Here is a 21,017-nt window from a genome sequence, read left to right as displayed (position 1 = left end):
GTATGAATAAACCAACTTCCTGATGCGTTACTAGTACTTCTTAGAGTGGGATAGGTTTTCTGATCTGCTCTTGAAAGTTACATTTACCAGTTTTGGAAATTCTCCAAGTCCTCAAGAAGTATGTTACAAGTGGTATTATAGGAATATATTTGGTGAACTTGCACTAAACTTTGTGGACAAAATCAAATGCATGTATTCACCTGAGTGTGTGTGAATCACTGAGCATTAAAGCTGTACACACATGCTTACAGAGGCAAGTTAGCTAGTCATAAACTGTAAAGGAAGTAGATTCCAGGCAATCTAACATACATCTTGGTGCATTTTGCTTGTATGAAAATTCTGAGAGTTGTATATGTGAAGTGAATTAAGACAGATGTAATGCAGCAAACATAAATATCGACAAAGTCCGATACTAAAAATGTATTCTCCCCAATCTGGGCAACTCACACAAGTAACAGAGATTAGTGTGATATCTTAGAAACTTTTTCTCACAAGATGTGTCTGTTTAGTACCGATAAGGTTATTTTAGTATTAATGTAATTATCTCTGTAAAATGTTTTTTTTTTCTGAATGGAGGTTAGATATGCTGAAAAACAAGGATTAAGAATTAAGAGCAGAGCAAATATAATAAAGGCTGTATTCCTATTTGTTCTTATTATATCCTGCCATCCACTGACTTACACTGAAACTGTAATCACCTTTGTTTCTTACCTTCCCTGTTTGTAAAATGTGAATTCTAGTATCTGTTCAAACTTCCAGATTTCCTAAAGATTCTTAAAGAATAGATATTATAGAAATGCAAGCAATTAAATCAAATTAAAATTAATCAAGTGTTCAAATTAATCAAGTGTTAAACATGTAAGCAGAAAATCTGATGGACTTCCTTGAAACATGTCAGCTATATACTAAAAACTGTAATAACTGTAATAGAGTAAAAAAGCCGTAAGGCAGGGGCTGATTCTTCCTTGGTTAGTACAGCCCTTTGCTAGTGTGATCTAATCCATTTTAAATCCTGTCACATATGACTATCATAAAAATAGTATATCTGGCTGTATGCTACGTTGGTTTGTATGTCTTAAAATTTTGTGAAAACAAGTCAAAATGTTAATGCTTTTTGGAATTTGTGTGTGTAAGTGTAAGAAACAAAAAACTCTTTAAACTCAATTTAAAAAAATGTGAAACAGGAATTTTGGAAGAACTACTGCTAATCTTAGAGTCACATCAGTAAATATAGGTTCTGATCCATGAATAACTTAACATATAAGTAGTTTGAATGCATGATCGTTTTTGGTGTTGGAGCCTTATTTTGACTGTCTCCTACTTCAGTAGCAGCATAGTCTGGCTGCTCCAAGCAGCAGGGAGGCAGAAAGGAATGGCAGCAATAATAGAAATGGTATTAGTAAGTGCTGGACTAGAATTTTTGGAGATAGATTACTCCCTATAAGTAAAACATAGGCGGAGAGTAATGCAGATCTGCCTCATAAATGTACCATTTTCCAAGTTTGCTGGATTCCCTGGTAGGTTTGGGAGGCTGTCCAAGTTTCCCTTCCTGACTGCATGGCTGAACAAAGCAGGTACAGAGACAACAGGGCTTTGTGGTTAAGCTGCACTGATTCCTCCTTGACCTGTTTGAGATAAATTTCCAGTATCTCGCTGCTTCCTGGACTGAACTCTTCTGTCCGTAATAGGAACATATTTTGTAATATAAGAAAACAATTGTAGTAAAATTTTAGTGGTAACATTGCTTCTGTAAAACAAACCAAACTTTGTTTTCAGAAATTATTTCTAACTTTAAGAGTTCCATTAAGAGGAGATGCATATGGGGTTTTCCTTAAATAGGCTAGCATATATTAAGAAAGTTCATGACTTTATTAGTAGTTCTTATTCTGGAATCACTGTAATAAGAAAGAAAAATTCTGTATACAGAAGCAGCTATCCAAGTAGTGTACAGGAATGCAGCAATGATTTTTTTTTGGTCTGAAATATGCTTTTTTGCTGTTTGCAGAGTATTATTTTGGTCTTCAGATGATACTGTTTCCATCATATACCGAGTATCCCTTGATGGAAGTGATAAGAGGAGTATTTTAAGAACAACAGGAAAAATAAATGCCATCTCGTTGGATTTGATTGACCTAAGGCTCTACTGGATTCAACATGACCATGAGAAAGAAATTTCCCATATTGGATCATGTGATTATGATGGTGGGGCTGTTCGCTTGCTCAAAAACTCTTTTCGGTGAGTTTTTCAGAGCAAGTCAGAATTGAAACAGTCATTTTGGGGAGACAGAGTTAAGGTCTCTTCTTCTGTTTATTTTGTCTGTTCATAACACACTAGTGAGTATAAAGTATAGCAAAAATGGCCTGTCACTATATATTTAAAACTACCACTAGGAAAATGAAAAGTCAGAAGTACTGCTGCTCAGTACTCTTCATCTTCCAAGCTTTCAGCAAATGATAACTACTTAATCCTCAGGAATTCCCTCTGAGTGTTTGTTAGTGGCCTTTTTCTGCAGTTAGAGAAGCCAAAAACAAAGAGATTAAATGATTTGTCCAAGGTCAAAGTGGGTGAGCTCAAGTGTCTGAGCTGTGTTGAAGAGTCTGAGCTAGGTCAGGTCTTTCCTGTCCTCCTCTAAACTTGTCCTTCTTAGCTGTTGTCTGCGGAGGCTTGGATAACCCCAGGGCTCAGTCTCTCCAGCAAACCTCAGCAGATCTCGTGAATCTCTCCTACGGAAGCGCCTGGCCTGGGCTGCGCACGGCTCTGCGCCTGTTACGTCCGTGTCCACTCGAGTGCCTTTAACATGTGGCCTTGGTGCTTTGCGGTGCTACACATGCTCCGTGCCAGGCGTGCACACAGAGGAAAGCTGCCATGCGTCGCAGCAGCTTCCATCAGATTAATGCAAAGTTGGGGTTTCTCCCTGTATTGCCCGTTGCCGGGATTTTCTCCTTTCTACTTTGAGTTGACTCATGTTTCCTGAGCATCAGCACTTTTCCTGATAATACAAATCCTCCTTTTTCCACCTGCAGTATGCTCTGGGATATGGAGGGTAAAAATCTTGCTTTTAATACTTCTTCTGCCTCCTCTTCTACCAAAACTGGACCCTTTGGTGATTCCTGTTGGCTGCTATAATTGACCAGAAAATAAGAGCTAACTTCACACAGCAGGGAAAGCTGCAAGGTGGACTTTAAGTGCACTCTCTCTACCCCGCAATTTCTTGGTAGTTAGAGGCTTCAGAAAAGACACTGAAAATTGGGAAATGGGAAGTTAACTGTCCTAGATCCTTCAACAAAGCAAGCATCCATTTTAGTTCCTGGGTTCAACAGAACCAGGGCAATACCTTGGTTTTCTCTGTGAGTTGAGCCATTCCTGAGCAACTGGCCATGTAACTTATAAGTAATGTTCATAGTTTTGCAGATGGTTCTCGCGAATGTGCGTGATTCTGGATGCTGTATCATTTGGAGATATCTGTGGCATCTCAATTTACTTGCTCATATATAAAATTACGTTGAATGCAGTTTTAAGAAAGGATTTTTAGCATGCACTTGGCTGAACTAGATGTGTAAATATGTATGAGTAAGTGTATCCGGATCCAATAGTGTGCCGCTTTGTGTTATTTTCTGTTTGTTACAGACATCAATTGCTTGGTATGTCTGTCTTTGCTGACCACCTCTACTACTCAGAGTCGAAATCTGGTATGATATGGAGAGCCAACAAGTATACTGGGAAAGTTGTAGTCACAATTAGCCTGAAACGATCGTTTTTTCCACCAGCGGAGATAAAAGTGGTGCATCCTTTCAAACAGCCAGGTGCAAGAGAAGATTCTCATGATTTTGGTAAGTAAACAGCAGTGATACAGTTAAATGCAAGAGAATTATAATGTAATATACTCTGATTTTTTTTCAGCAAAAATCACGAATAGAGGAAACAGTCTTCAAAGAGACTTTGCCCTTTAAATGCTTAGATGCGTTGAGCTGCAGAATAGAAAGTGCCCTTGGAGATAAAGTTTATACTTTTGAATACAGGGAGCCTTCATTCAGAGACATTCCCTGTTTTGTGCTTTCTTCGAGGAAAAGCATTTTTATCATCTCACACATTTGTTCTGGTCACGAAAGGAACCCAGGGAAGGATGCATTTGTCATGTAGGTGATGACATGTCCACACATGGCTCAAGGTTGTTGCAGTGCCATTTCAAAAACCCTGAGTAATGTTGCGTGAAGGCGGCTTGGACATTGTCAGTCACCATGTCTGCGTATGCATGAAGATGGAGAAGGAGAAACAATGACCAAGAAAGGGGCTACTCGTTGTGTTACTTGTGTTCACAGGAGTATTTAGCATAATGCTCATTGACTGTAGGTGCTTGGGATTTATTTTCTCAGAAGATTAACTCCCTTTTGTCCCCCAGAACATGCTGCTTTCTAATGCTTCTCTCTCTACTAGAAGCAGCTTCCACTCTCACCCTCCCTTTTCCTTGGTAAATACACCACTAGTGTTTTAAAATGCCTTATAATAGCTACTGCTCTGTTTTTAACTTGTCTTTTAAAAGTGTAACAGTAAGTGGTATCAACAGCAGGGCTTATTATTCCAAATACCTCTTGTAAAAGTCTGGGAAGTGATGGAGTAGAAAGAAGCTTACCAGGCTGCATCCAGATGTACCTTTTGGACCTTAGCTAGAGAAAAATTAATCAGTTTGATGCAAAAAAGTACGATTGTGTTGCTTTCAGCTAAACTGAAATCTCTGTCCAGGAAAATTTTTTTTATTCATGTGATGTGGCATTCTCTTAATTGGCCAGCTTCTTCACTGTTCTGAGTAGTAGAAGATTGAATGTTGAACTTAAATATTATCCTGCTCTCCATTTCTTGGAATTCAAATGGTGAATTGGAAATAGCCCAAGAGTTTGTTCACATACAAATACATTCTCTGTCTGTATAAGCCCATGATTTCTTTTATGTTACACAGGCAACACAGGACAAAAAGTTGTGTGTGGGTGGCTGCATACGTTCAGTAGCAGCAGATCAGCTATTCTTAGCTTGGAAAAGGTGCAAGCAACCCCAGAAATTTAGGAATATTAAAACCAAAATAATAGTTTGGGAGACCAAAATAAAACTTGAAGTGTTACATATCTGCAAAAGCACCAGCTGTAAAAGATACCTGGGTACAGATAAGAGGCTACAAATCCTTCCCATAAAAAAGAATTCTTAAATATCTGCTTGTCTTTTCTTGTGAGAAAAGTCAGAGCACTCATAGAGATGTGTTGGGTATACTTTTCTGTTTCCTTTTAAGAAACTTTGAACATATCTTTTATCTCTTGGGGCATCAGCAACATTCCGACTTTTTGGGACACAGGGTTATAAAGATTTATAATGCAAGCATTTCTAATTGTCAGGAACCCAGGATCCACCTCAGTAGAAACTCTAAACTGCTAATATTTTTTGTCTTAATGAAATATACTGTAAGTATCTTATAATCTATCTAGTTGTGTTGTACTTCTTTGTCTTAATATTTCCAACCCTTATACTTCCACTTTCTTTTTTTTCCCCTTTTCCCCCTTTTTCTCTCTTCTTTTTTTTGCCTTTTATCTCTTGCTCTGTTTTTTCCCCCTTTCCTCTTTTTTTTTCCCTCCTTTTCTTTCTTGTGCTCTCCAAGCATTTTACTGAGCCTGGTAACCCAGAATGGTGTGTGGCTTTGGCTGCATGGCAAGCCTGCTATACGGAGCTCCCATGTGAACAGAGGTAGAGCAAAGGATCAGGAAGACAGAAGAATCCCTGTTAGTTCTAGTCATCCTACTTCTTGTTTGGATCTTCTGAAGATCCTTCCATGCTCCTGGTATGCCAGCTATCCACCTGCCAAAATCAAGGCATTCCCTACTCCAGGTTCCCTGTAGTTCTGTCTTGTGCTGACAGGGAGCTAGGTCTGTGTGAACGATCATTTCTATTCCTACTCTTTTAACTACCTTCAAAATAGTTGCATTATGTTTGTTCTTCCAGAAAAAGTATCCTGTGATCTGCACAAAGAAAAGTGCAGAAGGAGAATCTGCAGGACAGACTCAAGGACTCATCGGTGTAAATGTTCTAGTGGCTTTATTTTGAGTCGAAATAGACAGTTTTGTGAAGGTAATACATGACTTTTCCATCAGCCTAACTCCAATACATGACAAAGCTTCTTTGTTCTTCTATTACAGTTATGTTTTGAATATGACAAAAAACCTCTGAGATCTGAAAAATTCCAGTTGTCATTTCATTTCTGTGTCCTTCCAGATTCTCATGTAGTCTAAGAGGAGACATACTAAAGTGTCAACAATAAGTGCTGTCCCTGGGAGGAAATTCTCCTGAGTAGAGAAGCTTTAGATAAATAGGGCTGAAAAAATCAACCCTGAAAAATTAAAACAAGTAACACCACCAAAGGTGAAGTGTTGAAACATTTTTGAAACAGAATGAGTGTCTCAAGTCCCACTTTCAAAAATGTCTTGAATCCATAACTTCTGAAAGTTTCAATATGGATATTTTAAAATAATAATGATAATAGAATACTTTAGAAGCATCCTTTTTCCACTACAGGACCAGATTTGCAAAGTTATAAAGGCACTGAGAGATAAAAGCTTTTAGATTTCACAGAAGTGCATAAACAGAGCAGCAACCCACTTCTCAGAAGACCAACTGCAAACACTTTCCAAAATGGAAATTCTAAGCCACTTCTTTGTTTCAAGAATTTACTTGAGTCACATTGAAACCAGATTTTGTAAAAGTTTTGTATCTAAAGAAAATATTTAATGGCATTTTGTGGGGAGTGGAGGAGGCTTCACACAAGAGGCCACAGGAATCTGCCCATTAGGTGTTTTATAGATACAACTTGAAGAGGGAAAATTTCTGAGCTGAGGTTTTGTCAATATAATTATAAGCAAATGCCTTTGCTAGAAGTTTTCTAACACTTGTTTTGAATATGCTGTGCCATCTGGCCTTTTTTCATTTATTAGCATCACCATTTTTTGAAAAAAAAAACAAAAAACAAAAAACACAGAACAAGGGAAGACTGATAGTTTGCTATATTAATCTAATATATTAATCTAATTCCCTGACACTGGCTGATGGCCTTATTCTGACACAGTGCTTCTCTTGGCAGATATCAACGAATGTGGCTTTTGGAATCATGGCTGCACTTTGGGTTGTGTGAACATCCCTGGTTCCTATTACTGCACCTGCCCGAGAGGTTTTGTTCTGCTGCCTGATAGGAAAACATGTCATGGTAAGTATTAGTAGCACATAAACCCTCCCAGTGTGATACTGGAGAGAGTCCTTACTTAATACTTCAATCACTGGAAGTCTTGTGTGTTCATTGCTCTCTTCCAATCCCTTGTTATGTAAGCAAAATCAGCTTAAACTGAGTGAACCAAATTCAGAGGTCATGTTTAAGGAAGTGTAAGATACATGTGCTTGGTCAGGTGTGAGCCTCCTAGGAGCAGAACCGAGGCGCGTCTAATGCTTCTGTGTATCTGGTGCAAGGTGTCTGGGTACAGCCCTTACGTTGTATATTCAACTGATAACTAAATTAAGCTTGTCTAAACTAAGCCTAGATCTTTAAATGTGCAATGCATCCAAATTTTGAGGTCCTGGAGTATTCCCAGTCACTTTCCTGCTTCATAACGTGAAATTTAAGCATATGCAAGGATTCCTTGACCTTGTTTCCAAAGAAAACAAACATTAGTATATGCCCCAGCCAGAAATGCCTGTGCACACTGCTTGGTTCAGGCCATGCTATGGCAGAATAAGGACATACAGAATATTAAATATCAGTACTGATGTGTATATGCAGCTGTAGAGTTGCATAGACTCTGCAAGCTGATTTGATTGTCTGTTGTAGGCCTTCAAAAGGCACTTCTTTCTTTCTTTTAAATGTGAGCTGGAAACAAGACTGAGTGGCCTAACCATGGGGGTCTAGGGTATGCAGCACAGCTGTATAAGGCAGCAGAAGACATATGGGAGTTCTGGAGCCAGAGGCCGCTGGGAAGTAGGATAACCTTAAACACCCAAGATGAACGTAGGCACTGCGTAGCTTTTTCCCAGTCTTGATGGTTAGCTTAAACTATGCGCATACATTTTAGGTGACTCAAATTAGGTAGAAAACAGAGTTTTTCCAGCCCAGGCTAGGGATGCAGCATGGACTTTATAATTCGATTAAGTGTTGTAGCACAAAGCAGGTATGTCACGGTCTACACTAGTTGGGAGACAAGTGCAAGGTGTGAAGACACCAAACATTTTGATGCTCGGTTTTCCAAGTCCTAATGAAGCTCTTCAGTCTAAAGCCACAAGCTCTGGTCATAAATAAACATGAGATCAGTTTCTTGATCCTGTTTGCTGTATTTAAAGGGTTAGAACAATCCAGTCCAGAGGCAGTTGCCTTGGAGAAGGAGTATTTGCAATAGCTATGCACCATTTAAGCTAGTGTATGCTGCTGATTCAAAGAAGCAGCTGTGGGAAACATGTATTAATTCTTCCAGTCTTCCAGCAGATGTTGCCATATGGCACTGTGGGAGGTATAAAAAGATGTAGCACTGCAATACAGAAGCTGGAAGGAGGGATATCCAGTAAAATTGCATAAAAGAGAAAGAAATTTAAAGAAATGTTCAAAGATGTATTGACATGGCGTAATGTCAACAATTATAATAGAAAATAGAGGAAAGATATTACCAGGTCCTCCACTGGCATTGCCCTTGTACTTTCATGATTTCCCACTAAGGCATTTAATTTTATTTCTGCAAGATTCATCTTCTATTTCCGTGGCTCCCAGCTTTGTTCGTAGGAAAGCAGTTCTTCCTCGTTCTCTGTACGTTTTTACTTACTCTTTAGGTATAACTTCCATGCATTTTTAAAGCCTGATACTTTGTTTTTGGTGAAATTTAAAGAGGTTTTTCTAAATTTCTAGATTTTTTTTTCTAACTCTCCTTCATAAAATTTTGGAAAATATAAAGTTAATTGGTGTAATGGTTTCAGAAACCCTGAAGCCATTTTGGCTTTCTTCTTTGCTACGGTTAGGAGTCAGTGATTTGCCAGGGAGGATTGGGAAACAGAATTATGGTTCTCTCTGCCATTATGCTTTTTTACTAACTAAGGAAGCATCAACATATCTTTGTTGGGGGGGAGTTAATGAATTATTTTCTTATCGTTTAAGAATGCTTTTCTTTTTTCAATTACTGTAGAGCTAATTTCCTGTGTAAGTAACGTCACCAAATGTAGCCATGGGTGTGTTCAGACATCCAAAGGGCCTGTTTGCTTTTGTCCTGAAGGATCTGTACTCAAAGTGGATGGCAAAACATGCACAGGCAAGTATTTAACATTTTCCTAGTTCTGGTTCTAGTGACTGCCAAAATCTGTCTCTTCTTGACACTAAGAAGTGAAGGATGGCATTTTACATTCATTTTGCATGACTGTAAATGATTGTAAAATTGAGTAGGGATGAACAACATTCCTCTTCATATTTGGCAATATGTTAACAATAACATCCTGTATTTGTAGGTAGAATTCTTACGTTGTCAGTGCTGATTGAAGCATCTCGCAGATGCTTGTTGCAGGAGAGAGATCTACATTTGACTAGAATCATAGCTGTGTAAAATTAGGAATTGGGTGAAATATGATAATAATTTTATCAGCCTATGCTACCCAGGTTCTTCATCACAATCAAACATTTTCATCTGATTGCCCAGAGATGGAATGTTTGCAGCCGGCATAGTTGGAGATATTTGGAGTTGGTGTGGGAGATGTAACCACTGTGCAGCCCCAAGAGGAAAGAATGGTTTCTTTTCAAAAGAATCAGTGGATGTTGTTAGTTTGCTATCCTAGGGAAAGAGTGGCAATGTGCTGATGCTTTGCATGAAATGCAATGTCTGATAAAACTTCGTGTTCTGTTGTAGATTGGATGAGGTTACCATGGGTGAAAGCACATGGAAGCAACTTGCATTGTGAATATTCAGGAAAAGCTCTAGAAGAAGTTGCTGCTAGTTTGCTTTCGTTTGCCAGACTTCCTTTAATACGAGTCCTGTCATGAAATCTTACCAGTAATTAAGATGCTTTTCATGGCAGAAATCAGAGAACAGATTGTTCACACTTATATTTTTGAGGTGTTTTTCCTTAGAATGGCAAAATTTATTTTATTTTAATTCTGTGTTTAAGGTTGTACATCTCCAGATAATGGTGGCTGCAGTCAAATATGTTCTTCTTTAAGCCCATTCTCCTGGGAGTGTGCTTGTTTTTCTGGATATAAGCTGCAGCAGGACAGGAAGCACTGCACTGCTATAGGTGAGTATCTTGATATCTATCCACACATTGCTGCCAATAAATAAGCAAAATAGTTTTGACTTTTTTTAAGTGTATAGCATAACTGGACTTTTTTGCAGTGGTTTTAGGATAATGTTGTGCAGCTGGGACGTAGTAGCTGTAAATATATCAGAACCACTGCTATGTGTCTCCTTCACAGAAGATTCAGTCTGTTACCTAACTTATGCATTTCATTTTGGGATCCTTTGCTCCACTCATCTATCAGCAATATTCAGGTCACTGTATCTTCATATAAATATGGGTGTAGTTTCTATGTAATGCTTCAGAACTAAGGTTGAGATAGTCTATATCGGAGAACAGAACAGGAAATAGTCTGTTGAAGGACAATACCTGTTAGGATATTCCTTCCCCTACTGATGCCAGAGCCCAGATATTTGCCTGTTTGGATTTTAGACCATCTGTTTCTTTTGAGGAAAGGGCAGACTTCAGTGTGAGCAGCAAGGTATATGGGGATGGGCATGAGAGAGGAAATGAAACAAGTTTACGAGATTGTTTTAGGCATAAAGGAAAACCTTTATTCATTCTAAGATAGTGTTTTTTCATGTTTTTACTGTGAAAGGTTTCCTATGGGCGATGTGAAAGTCACTGCATGTGAAATGCAGCTGGGCTAGTTATTGTCTGTATCATGGATTTTCACAATGGTCTTGAGGCAAGGCATTGATCCCTAAAACATGTATGCACATTTATCTTTGGCTTCAGATGCAAGATGGATTTAGGAGAAAGACCTGAATTTCTGCATTAGTATTTTAAACTTTTTTTAAATTTGAAAACTCTTAGCTCAGTAGTAAGAGAGCAAAAAATTTCTCCTGGTGAACGGTTTCTTGATTGCCAAAAAATCTTTAGAGATATATGAAATTACCTCACATCTCCTTGAGAACTAAATCTAGAATCCAAAAGTGAAAGGCTGATGCATTAAAATAAAATACTACTAAACTTTTTTTTTTTCCTTATCTGTTATGTCTTTAAAACATTTGTCTAGTGTTGGAGATTGGGAAATGGCTTTCAGTTTAGATTTCATATTCTCTTGTTAGCTCTTCCTTTGATTTACTTTTTATTTCTTTCTTACATGAAAGACATCTTGGTTTGTGTGTGTGTCTGTGGATTCACACTTTCAGTCCTTGCTGAGAACTTCCACTTTTCACTTGGGGTTTGCCTGAGATAATGACTATAGGCATGTGAGAATGAAATAATTTGACTCGAAAAATGTATATAATAGAAATAAATATGCCTAAAAGAAACCAAAAAAAGAGAAGCTTTTAGAATTTTCCTTTTGCATTAACTAAATATTGCTGATTATATTGAATCAGTGAAAAGAACAGAGAGAACCAAAGAACATACGCAGTAGCTGTCATTCTCACACTGAACAGCTTAAATAGTGATGCAATATACAGGTAGTTTTGAACCTAATATAATTACATGCAAATTTTCATTAACAGGACCTAAGCCATTTTTGTTATTTGCAAGTGGCCAAGACATCCGCCGAATCAGTTTTGATGGAACAGATTATGCAACTTTACTTGACTGGCAGATGGGAATAGTCTTAGCACTGGACTCTGACCCGGTTGAAAATAAGGTAAGGCATTAAAAATGAGAGGATTTTGAAGTGTTGCAAGGACACATGGATTTGGCTTCCATGTGTCTTAACCCTTCAGTTGCGGGTGATCCAGATTACACGTTGTGCTGCTGCTGGTTCTGTTGCCTGTCCAGGAAAACACAGCTGATATAGCACTAGTTGAAGAGTTTCATCCTTTGCTTACTGATTTAATGTGCTTCATGTGTTGTCATGGTTAACTCAAAGAAAAAGTGGATTTCTAAGTTCATTTTAGGCCTGAATAAATTTTCAAAGAACTTTTGTGTGTGTGATTACATTCTCCCTTGAGATTTCAATACCATTTTCTGAAAACTTTTTTTTTTTTTTTAACTGGACACCTGTAAAGACAGCAACATCTGTTTTTTTTTTTTTTTTTTTTTTTTTTCCCCTGTATATCCCACAACTCATACTAAATGTTGGAGCAAATCTTAAGAAAAATTACATCCTTATGTCTTGACATTACTGAATAAAATTACCCAACTCTCAGTGGATTTATTGTTCTTACGAAATGCGTTTTTCATATTTACAAGACAATCCTTTTTGGAAATAGGATTCTTCCCTGCAAAAAGATCTATTTGTATGTGCAGCTTCATCCCAGTGCCCTAAACTTTGCTTGAAGGGAAGGAGCTCAGCTACAGCTGTACTTTGCTAAACCTTTTGTGGCGGATAGTTTTTGTTACTTTTTTTTTTTTCCTCAGGATAAGAATTAGTCTGTAAAAGTCACACAAAAAGGTACCAAATCTGATGAGGAACTCTCTTAACTAGAAATGTGTCAAAGTCTGTATGGACACGGCTAAACAAGTCAAAATGTTTACAGGAGGATCGCTTTGGGCACTGCTGGCACATTGCCACTTCTTGAAATAGACCTTGTTTTGGACCTAGCAGTTGTTCTGTGCTGCAGCACAGCTAAATCAATTGCTTTGGTCACACTAGATGTACTTTTGTTGCCCTTCTTTAGGGAGCCCAGTGTTACAGTGAGCTCTGAAGTGCAGTGGAGATGAGCTAATGAACAGCAGTCTAGTTGTGGCAGGCTAAGCCTGGTGGTACAGAATTGTGACATGTGGCAAATTAACCCAACAGCTCTGTGCTCCCATGGTCGGACAACTTTTGGTGCTTGAATTAGCAGGCTTGAAAGTGGAGACCTCCCGCCTGCTTTGTTTGGCCTCATGAATAGTGTCGAAACAAAGTTATGTATATTTTAACATTTGCACGTAAAGCTGTATTGTTTTGTATGTAGTTCTGTCGCACAGTGGTTGGTTCCCTCTAGATACCAAATAAATGTTTTTTTGTTTGCTTATTTTTTGCCTTTTTTTTTTTTTTTTTTGCTTTCTTTCCCCTTATCCTCAGGAAGCACTAAGTTAATTCTCCACCAGTGGAGAATGTTTATTTTGACCCCCCCAAACCTGAAAAGCTTCTCCTGGAAATGTCGGAGCTTTATAGGATCAATACCTGCTAAAAAATTTAGATATATGTAGGATGAAAGAAGAAGAACAGAAGCAAATTATGTAACTAGTCTTCTATCCCTCTCACAGCTCCTTGACACACGTACACTACTACATCCTCCCTCACTGGCCCTTTTAAAATGAGCAGCCAGTTAAATGATAACGTGCTTCCTTTTGCCTGCTTCTACTTTTGTTTCATCAGCTGTGCTTCATGTGAGGTAGTTGGTCACTGAAATAAAATCATAGGATATTCAGGGGATTATATATAGGGCAACTAGGATTTACAGCTAAGCACAAGCAGCATGCAGAAGTCATCCTTGTTGAAGGATAAGGCACTTGCCTTTTTACTTGATCGGGGATCACAAGTTTTCACTCTTCTGTGACTAAGTGATTCAGGAAACTTTCAAAATGAAAAAGTTATTTCAGATTGGAACTATTAGACCAGGAAATTAGACCGTAAAGTGAAACGGGAAATATTTGCATCACATCTGTTATTTCTTCACAGGTTTACTTTGCCCACACTGCCTTGAAATGGATAGAACGAGCTAATCTGGATGGCTCAAATCGTGAAAAAGTTATTCATGAAGCTATAGATATACCTGAAGGGCTTGCCGTGGACTGGATTAATCGTAAATTGTATTGGACAGACAGAGGGTACGTGCTCTACAGAGTATTTGTGTCAAAGCATGCCATAAAATATTTGGAATAAATGACCAGTGATATGCGAATAGCTGAAATATTACACTAAATTAGTAATGCTTCACATTCTGATTAGATAGCTCTGGTCTCAAGTATAAACAGTTTAAGTGTCTTTAAAAGTGAAATGCTGAAGTTCACTTTGAGTCTGCTATTGTATTTTTATCTTTGTCTTCCCAAGAAGCAAGGGTTTGGACTCAGTTACAAGGAATCTAAGGCATGGGCTGCATTTACATGTGTGTATATATATGTGGACATGCTTGTGGGTGTGTATATATATATGTGTGTGTATGCTCATATTTATACACATACACTGCCTGCATGTTTGTATATATATCTAAATCTATATATATTGTGACTATTATTACACTAAGTAGATCTTAGACAGAAGTCAGCATTTTGGATAACTGGAACCATACATGCTTCCTTAAGCTAATAGACAATCTTTGTCAATTATCTCTAATGAGAGAGGAAGAAGCACTGGCAGACAGTGTGACCTCATGTTTCAGTGGTACTTACCCTTACATACAGAGAGAAACTGTTAGTAAAAAGGCAGTGTCCAGAACAGAACGCGCAGCGATGAGTTCCTGAAGGGTAGGAATAATGCTTCAGTATAACCCATATTTTATTGGTCAATAGAAAGCAATTTTTGAATATCCAGTTAAACCTCCTTATCTGGTAGGTACACTAATAGTCCACTTCCTTAGCAGTAAATACAGTCTTGCCTACAAGGTCACTTCTGAATAAATATGTCAGTGTTTGTTCTTCTTGTGCAATAGCAGATTGTGCTGGTCCTCTCCACAACACAAAAGTCAAGGATGGAGCTGTGAATCTGTATCTGCCACATCCTTCTCACCCACTGGGTTTACCTGCTTGTATTCCATGTATTTGTAACTATTTCTGTCCTTGTATTGCATTTCTTGCAGATTGAGGTAGATATGAAAGGCCGCATGTTTTCAGGTAGAGACTGATATTTGCTTGGGTAAATAAAGTTTGTAAAAGCAAGAGTTTGCAGTTTTATGGAAACAAAGTGGATTGGGGGACAGGCAAAGTAGGGTCTGTACTTGTCTGCCATAGATTTTTATGATTGTTCACAAGGACCTTTGTTTCATTCTTTGTTCTAAAGCAGACATCAAGTATAAATTGTTTGGAGATTTCTCAACGAAAAGGTCTATTTAGAAACATTCTTTACACATTTGATTATGGCATTCAGTTAGGAGCTTGTTTTCCTCCTGACTCCCTTTAAAGCTGTGCCACGTGCTCTAGGTGTCCCTGCGCATGCAGGGGGGTTGGACTAGATGATCTCTAGAGGTCCCTTCCAACCCTAAGCATTCTATGATTCTATGATTCTATGATTCTATGATTCTAACATTCATCTGTAAGTGATTATACTTTCAATTCTCGATTTGCCCAAAAAAGGAGATCTTAAGATCCCCTGCACAGCAGCATGTTTTTTATCGCCATGCCCTTGGGCAGCTAATGAGACTGTAGCATCAATTACTTGTAGATAATACACCTAGATAGCTGTGTCTGCATGTGTCTAGGTGACAGGGGTATCAGGCCCAACAAAAACACCAGCAGATTTATTTCCTGTGTTTGTGGAGTTCTTGGTTAGAGTTTTGTGTTAAATCAATGGAGGAACTTAGTATATTCTGCTAAAGAAGATAATTGCAAAGGTAACAGGGCCATGTGTGTTGCAGGAAGGCGTGCATCGAAAGGAGCAATTTGGATGGAATGCAAAGAAAAATGATCATCTGGGAGGATGTTTCCCAGCCCCGAGGGATTGTCATTCACCCGTTTGCTAAGTAAGAAGTGATAAATACAGCTAACTGTAAAGTAATTGGGGAATTTAAAAAAAAAAAAAAGAGCATGTTAGCCTTCCTTGCCCTTCTGGCAGACAAAAAAGGCATTGACCTCATGTTAGGATAGTTGTTGCTGAGCAGAGTTATGTAAACTGCAGCGTCTTATGGCTGTGTTGCTATAAAGAGTCAGGGAAGGTTGCAGGGCATATTCATTTCCTCATATAGATCTAAAAACTTACTAGAAGCATTAAGAATGTCGTATACATTTTAAATGAAAAAAGCACAAGCAACTAAAGTCACCCTGACAGCTGTAAGCACTATGCCACCGAGCAGAAAGATCACTTTCATGGTTCTATATATACTGATGTGAAGAAGGTACAGTCAGTTCTAACCAGCAATGCTTACAAAGTATTTTTGATCCTGTTTCAGTCTTTGAGGAAATGCTGATTTAAACATGTCTTGGATCATCGTATCTAGTGCTTAGACGATCATAGAAATTTTGAACATTTAGAACTACCAATGAAATTCTGATCATTGTAATCAATGGCAAAGCCCCAAAGATAATCCACATGTCTCTAGTGGGATGGTTGTGAAGGGATGAAGAACTCTTCTGTTATCTTGATGCTTCCATACTGCTGTATTGGTGAACTAAACAAAATTGGGGAGGGTGTCTTTTTTAGCTTCACTCTGGGCATAAAAGGGTTGAAAGTATCTTTCGGTAGAGGTGGAACATGAGAGAGTTGTTTTACAGGAAGACCTGTAATCAGGGAGATAGTTTATTTGAATGATCTATAGAGAAGATAGCTGGTATATTTTAAATGAAAGACTGTTAGGGGAGAAGAAAATGTGACTAAAACTTACCTTATTAGGCAACAGATATTATAGCTGTGTCTGTTAAAGTCAGTACTAAAGAGGAATCTGAGGCACATGCCAAACTATTGAGAATACTGGTCCTGCATTGATTGCAGGAAAACTGCTCATATAAATAAAGCTAAATGAGTCTGTGAGTTATCTCAGTAAACCTGGTAAAGGCAGCTAATGCCCAGAAAGATTAGAATCCCAATGTCAAAAGTAATTTGTGGTTCTGGCTATCTCTGTTTTGAGTTGCTGTCTTGCACTATTTGCTTTTTTTGAAAAACTCTAAGCAGTCAGTGAACAGCAGTCAGGGCTTTAAAGTGAGAACCCCCAAAATCATGATTCTGGTTCCACTTGTGCATTGTCAGGCCTCTGTTCAGCTGGCCAGTGCCCCAAGGCTTCGGTTGTCATGCTTTGCTACACTGCTGTCATCCCTTAGGCGGAAATTGCAAAAAGCAGATATGAACACTTGACAAGTAGCACAAGATGTGGGACTTGTTATTCAAAGGATTTTTGCCAATAGCAAACATAGCAAAGATTCTGTGCATGTCTCAGTGTCATGATCTGGAATTGTACAACAAGGTTTAAAGATCAGCAGCTAATATATATTTGCTTGATGCGTGTGTACTGCGTTATTCTGATCTGAACTTTCTGCTTTAAAAGGACTCCAAAGACTGGCAGACAAATATTTACTTGATGATTTCCTCTTTTTGTTTTTTTTTTTTTTTTTTTGTCCTAAAGGAGGTTATTCTGGACTGACATGGGCATCAATCCCCGAATTGACAGCTCCTCGCTAGAAGGTGTTGACCGTCAGGTTATAGCCAGCACTGGTCTGGTGTGGCCTAGTGGAATAGCTCTTGACTACTTAGCTGACAAGTTATACTGGTGTGATGCTAAGCAGTCGGTTGTTGAGAGCGCAAATCTGGATGGTTCTGACCGTCGAATTCTTGCACAGAATGATGTAGGTGAGGCTTTGGGGTTGATCATTACCTACTGCTCCTTGACGTATGTACATATATGACTGCATTTGAATTACGAGCCATTGGCTATGTGTGCGTCCCATGCGACTGTTGGAACTGTTGGGATCACATAGACCTTGATTCTGTTACCCCGATTGAAACTTTATTCATTTATTTTAGCAAAACACCTTTTGATACTCTCTGCTTTTACTAATCATTCAATTTGCCTTGTACAGAGAGCTTCTCTGTGTCTATTTTAAATTGAAAACAGTTTAAAAATTAAAAACGTGTTTCGCTTGTTCCATGCATGGTTGTTTAATTCAGAATATTTTTGCATTTATTGTGCCAGTGAAGTTATATTGACGCAAGTTGGAAGAGAAACAATCTTGGCTGTTAAGGTCTGTGAGCAAAGAACCTGTAGCCACGCCATGTTGAACACTGGAAAGATTCTAAATACGTAATAGATACCGAATGGAGAAATGATGAATGCAAGATGCTGGTAGCTGTTGTTGCTGAGACTTCTATTGCTTGACACATAGTTAGATTGTTCTGGAATAAGAGAACAAAAGTGTTAGCAATGAGGAACTGATGCTGTAGCACATTTAAAATAAACTGTATTTCAGAATCTCATAAGTGGCAAATTAGTTAGTGGAGAAGACAAGGCTTTTTGTTCATGATACCTCTCTGGGCACCAGATTTATCTTGGAGGTGTGCAGGCAAAACATGGGCAGAATGAGGACTCTTGGCTTGGATGAATACCAAAACTGCCACTTACCTGTTAAGCTGCTGCTGTTCTGCCACACCAGATGACCTCCCACTTGCCTCCATGCTGAGACCTTGGAAAAAGAAGTGCTCTTCAGTCTGTAAGATACCAAAAGTGCAGAGTAGAGTAGCTGGCACCATTCCTTTTTGTCCCTCCCGCAGGATGTCCTGCTGTGCACTTCATCTTGCAACCGATCTGCAAAGGAAGACCTTAAAGTCTCTTGGAAATTTTGGTTTGCTTCTCCACAAGACCATGTACATTGTCCATGTATGACAATGTCTTATGAGGAAAAAAAAGAGAAGGCGAGCTAGGAGAAATGGAGGGTAGCAGAAAGAAGGGGAAGGTGTAGGATGGTGATGTGGATGACTGAAGATATGGGAAGAGCAAATAAAGTTATGGAAAGAAGAGAAGGAGATGCAGACCAGTAGGGATGTGAATTTAGAGAGGCAGGGAGCATGAAATCCCAGTGTTTTGCTGATACCTTTATTGAGACAAGAGTTCTATTTTACCCTGGAGAGAGAGAAGGTTTCATCTGTTATAGGCTACTGTAACCTGAATTTGTATTACACTGGCTCCCTCCAGTGGGCTGGTACTGAGAACTCATTCTGCACAGCTGCATGCAACATGGGTAAGGTTTCTGTCCTGTGCTTCTGTTAATCCCATTTTTAGCTGCAAATAAAACAGCTTGTAAATCCCTGCCCAAGGCAATAGTAATGCAGGGAAGGGAGGCTTGCCTCAAAAGCTGTTTCAGGAGAAGGTGCTATCCCGAGGTAGAAGCATCGTGTGGGCCTGATCTGGCTGGAGGTCACCCGCTGCCGACGGATTGCAACGTGCTGGACATGTCACAGACTCCTCTGCTAAGAGCACTGTTAGCAGGTGCCTGTGGCCTGTTGTCCATGGACACGCACCCATCCTCAAGACACCCAAGTGCAGGAGTGGCTGTGTCTATGCCATTGTGATAGAAGGATGCATATGCACAGATACTGATTTGGTATATATGGTTTGTCGCACCTCTTCTAAAGACTTCTTTTTGTTTCTTTGTAGGCCGTCCCTTTCATGTAGCAGTTTTTGAGGATCACCTTTGGTTTTCTGACTGGGCCAAGCCATCGCTAATGAGAGTGGATAAGAAGACAGGCCAAAACAGGGTACGTCTTCGAGGCAGCATGCTGAGACCCTCATCAATGGTTGTAGTTCATCCTCTGGCAAAACCAGGTATACTGCAAAAATTAAGCAGTTATTCCATTCCAGCCTCCTCTTGGTGTTCACTAGCGATAACAAAATAGATGTCCTGGGAGAGATATCCATCTTCTCTGAAAAGGCTCTTTAAAGGGCTTGTGTAGTTGGGCTGGTGTTCGTGGAAAGCTCTGGGAGTCTGTTACTCCGTTGTTGTGTTTGTGCTCTGTTGCATTGTGTTACAAGGTATTCTCTGCTCAGAGGGTCTGAGCAGGAGTGCTAATGGATCTTGCATATTGTGCTTATGCCCAAGAATAGATGCTGGTCAATTGCCACAAGACTATCACAGTCTTATAATTATTATCTAAACAAATTTATTGCTGTCACCCCCTCATGCACAAATGGTAACAAATGACATGAAGAAAGATTTTGTAAGATTTATTAATTTTGGACCATTATTAATTTTTGGAATTTCGATTTTGCTGTTGGGAGGATCTTCTTGGGAGCAGGAAAAAAGAAAAAAAACTCAGGGAACTCAATAGACTGTGACTGAGATAAGCCAGTCACAGGTTTGCTATCCTTTATCATGTTCCCTAAGGAAAAGTTATGACTGCAAATATTACAGGAGAGATAAGAAAAGAAATAAAAACCAAGTGACACATTAATGTGATAGAGAGTATGCAGATCTGCTTTCCTGCCAGAGGCGAGGCTGTTGTGAGCAGAATGGATATTCGTGCCCTGCACAGATAAGAGGAGATGTTGATTGAAGAAGCTACAAACTTGCAGCTTATTAATTTGCCCCTGTTACCTTTCTACATTAGGGACAAATCCTTGCCTCCATGAGAATGGAGGCTGTGATCAGATCTGTGAAAACAGTTTTGGAGTTGCTAGTTGTTTGTGCCGTCGAGGATTTGGAAAAGCTCAAGATGGAAAAACCTGTCATGCACTGAATGCTTCTAACAAAATAGCAGGTATGATCTTTTAGTCCAAAAAAGGACACCAAGAACCCTTAAGGATTCTGACAAATAACTCTGGAAAATATTTACATTCCTCTACATAATTAATGTTAGTTTCCCAGAAGAAAAACTAATATGTATTTTCTTCTTTGTGGGCATTTTCTTATTTTTTCACGTTGTTTCTTACCTTTTCTATCTTCCCCAAGAAGACTAAGCAATTCAACTCTGTAATTTACATGTGTGTGGATAGTGATACTTCCATATCTTTAGGGGTGTTGTCATTAGGGCGATTTCTGTCTCTTACAAGAAACATCGCAAGCTCCACCAGTAAAATATTAGGCTAATTGACATGATATGGCAGATAGTAACTTAGGTTCTCTGTATTACAGATTATAGGAAGAACAACAGAGCTTTTTAAAAATGCTAAAACCTATGTGAGAGTGGAAGGTAGTTTAC

At 38.9% G+C, this 21,017-nt stretch overlaps 1 protein-coding gene across 1 annotated transcript in view; it reads left to right on the top strand.

The window, feature by feature from the left end:
- The window catches only part of EGF (epidermal growth factor), a 50,546-nt gene that overhangs the window by 11,828 nt on the left and 17,701 nt on the right, over nucleotides 1–21,017 (top strand). The window contains exons 5-16 of the mRNA XM_088523991.1: nucleotides 2,006–2,236; nucleotides 3,629–3,831; nucleotides 5,984–6,109; nucleotides 7,116–7,238; nucleotides 9,190–9,312; nucleotides 10,160–10,285; nucleotides 11,761–11,897; nucleotides 13,863–14,011; nucleotides 15,754–15,858; nucleotides 17,452–17,675; nucleotides 19,477–19,644; nucleotides 20,427–20,576. Of these exons, the coding sequence (XP_088380117.1) occupies nucleotides 2,006–2,236; nucleotides 3,629–3,831; nucleotides 5,984–6,109; nucleotides 7,116–7,238; nucleotides 9,190–9,312; nucleotides 10,160–10,285; nucleotides 11,761–11,897; nucleotides 13,863–14,011; nucleotides 15,754–15,858; nucleotides 17,452–17,675; nucleotides 19,477–19,644; nucleotides 20,427–20,576 (1,865 nt within the window). The remainder of the gene's footprint in view (nucleotides 1–2,005; nucleotides 2,237–3,628; nucleotides 3,832–5,983; nucleotides 6,110–7,115; nucleotides 7,239–9,189; nucleotides 9,313–10,159; nucleotides 10,286–11,760; nucleotides 11,898–13,862; nucleotides 14,012–15,753; nucleotides 15,859–17,451; nucleotides 17,676–19,476; nucleotides 19,645–20,426; nucleotides 20,577–21,017) is intronic.

Source organism: Tinamus guttatus, unplaced genomic scaffold, assembly GCF_059628265.1.
Source record: "Tinamus guttatus ecotype Peru unplaced genomic scaffold, ASM5962826v1 Tinamus_guttatus_pri_ptg000202l, whole genome shotgun sequence".
NCBI lineage: Eukaryota > Metazoa > Chordata > Aves > Tinamiformes > Tinamidae > Tinamus > Tinamus guttatus.
The sequence above is the reverse complement of the archived record's forward strand: the minus strand, read 5'-3'. Positions and strand labels throughout refer to the sequence as shown.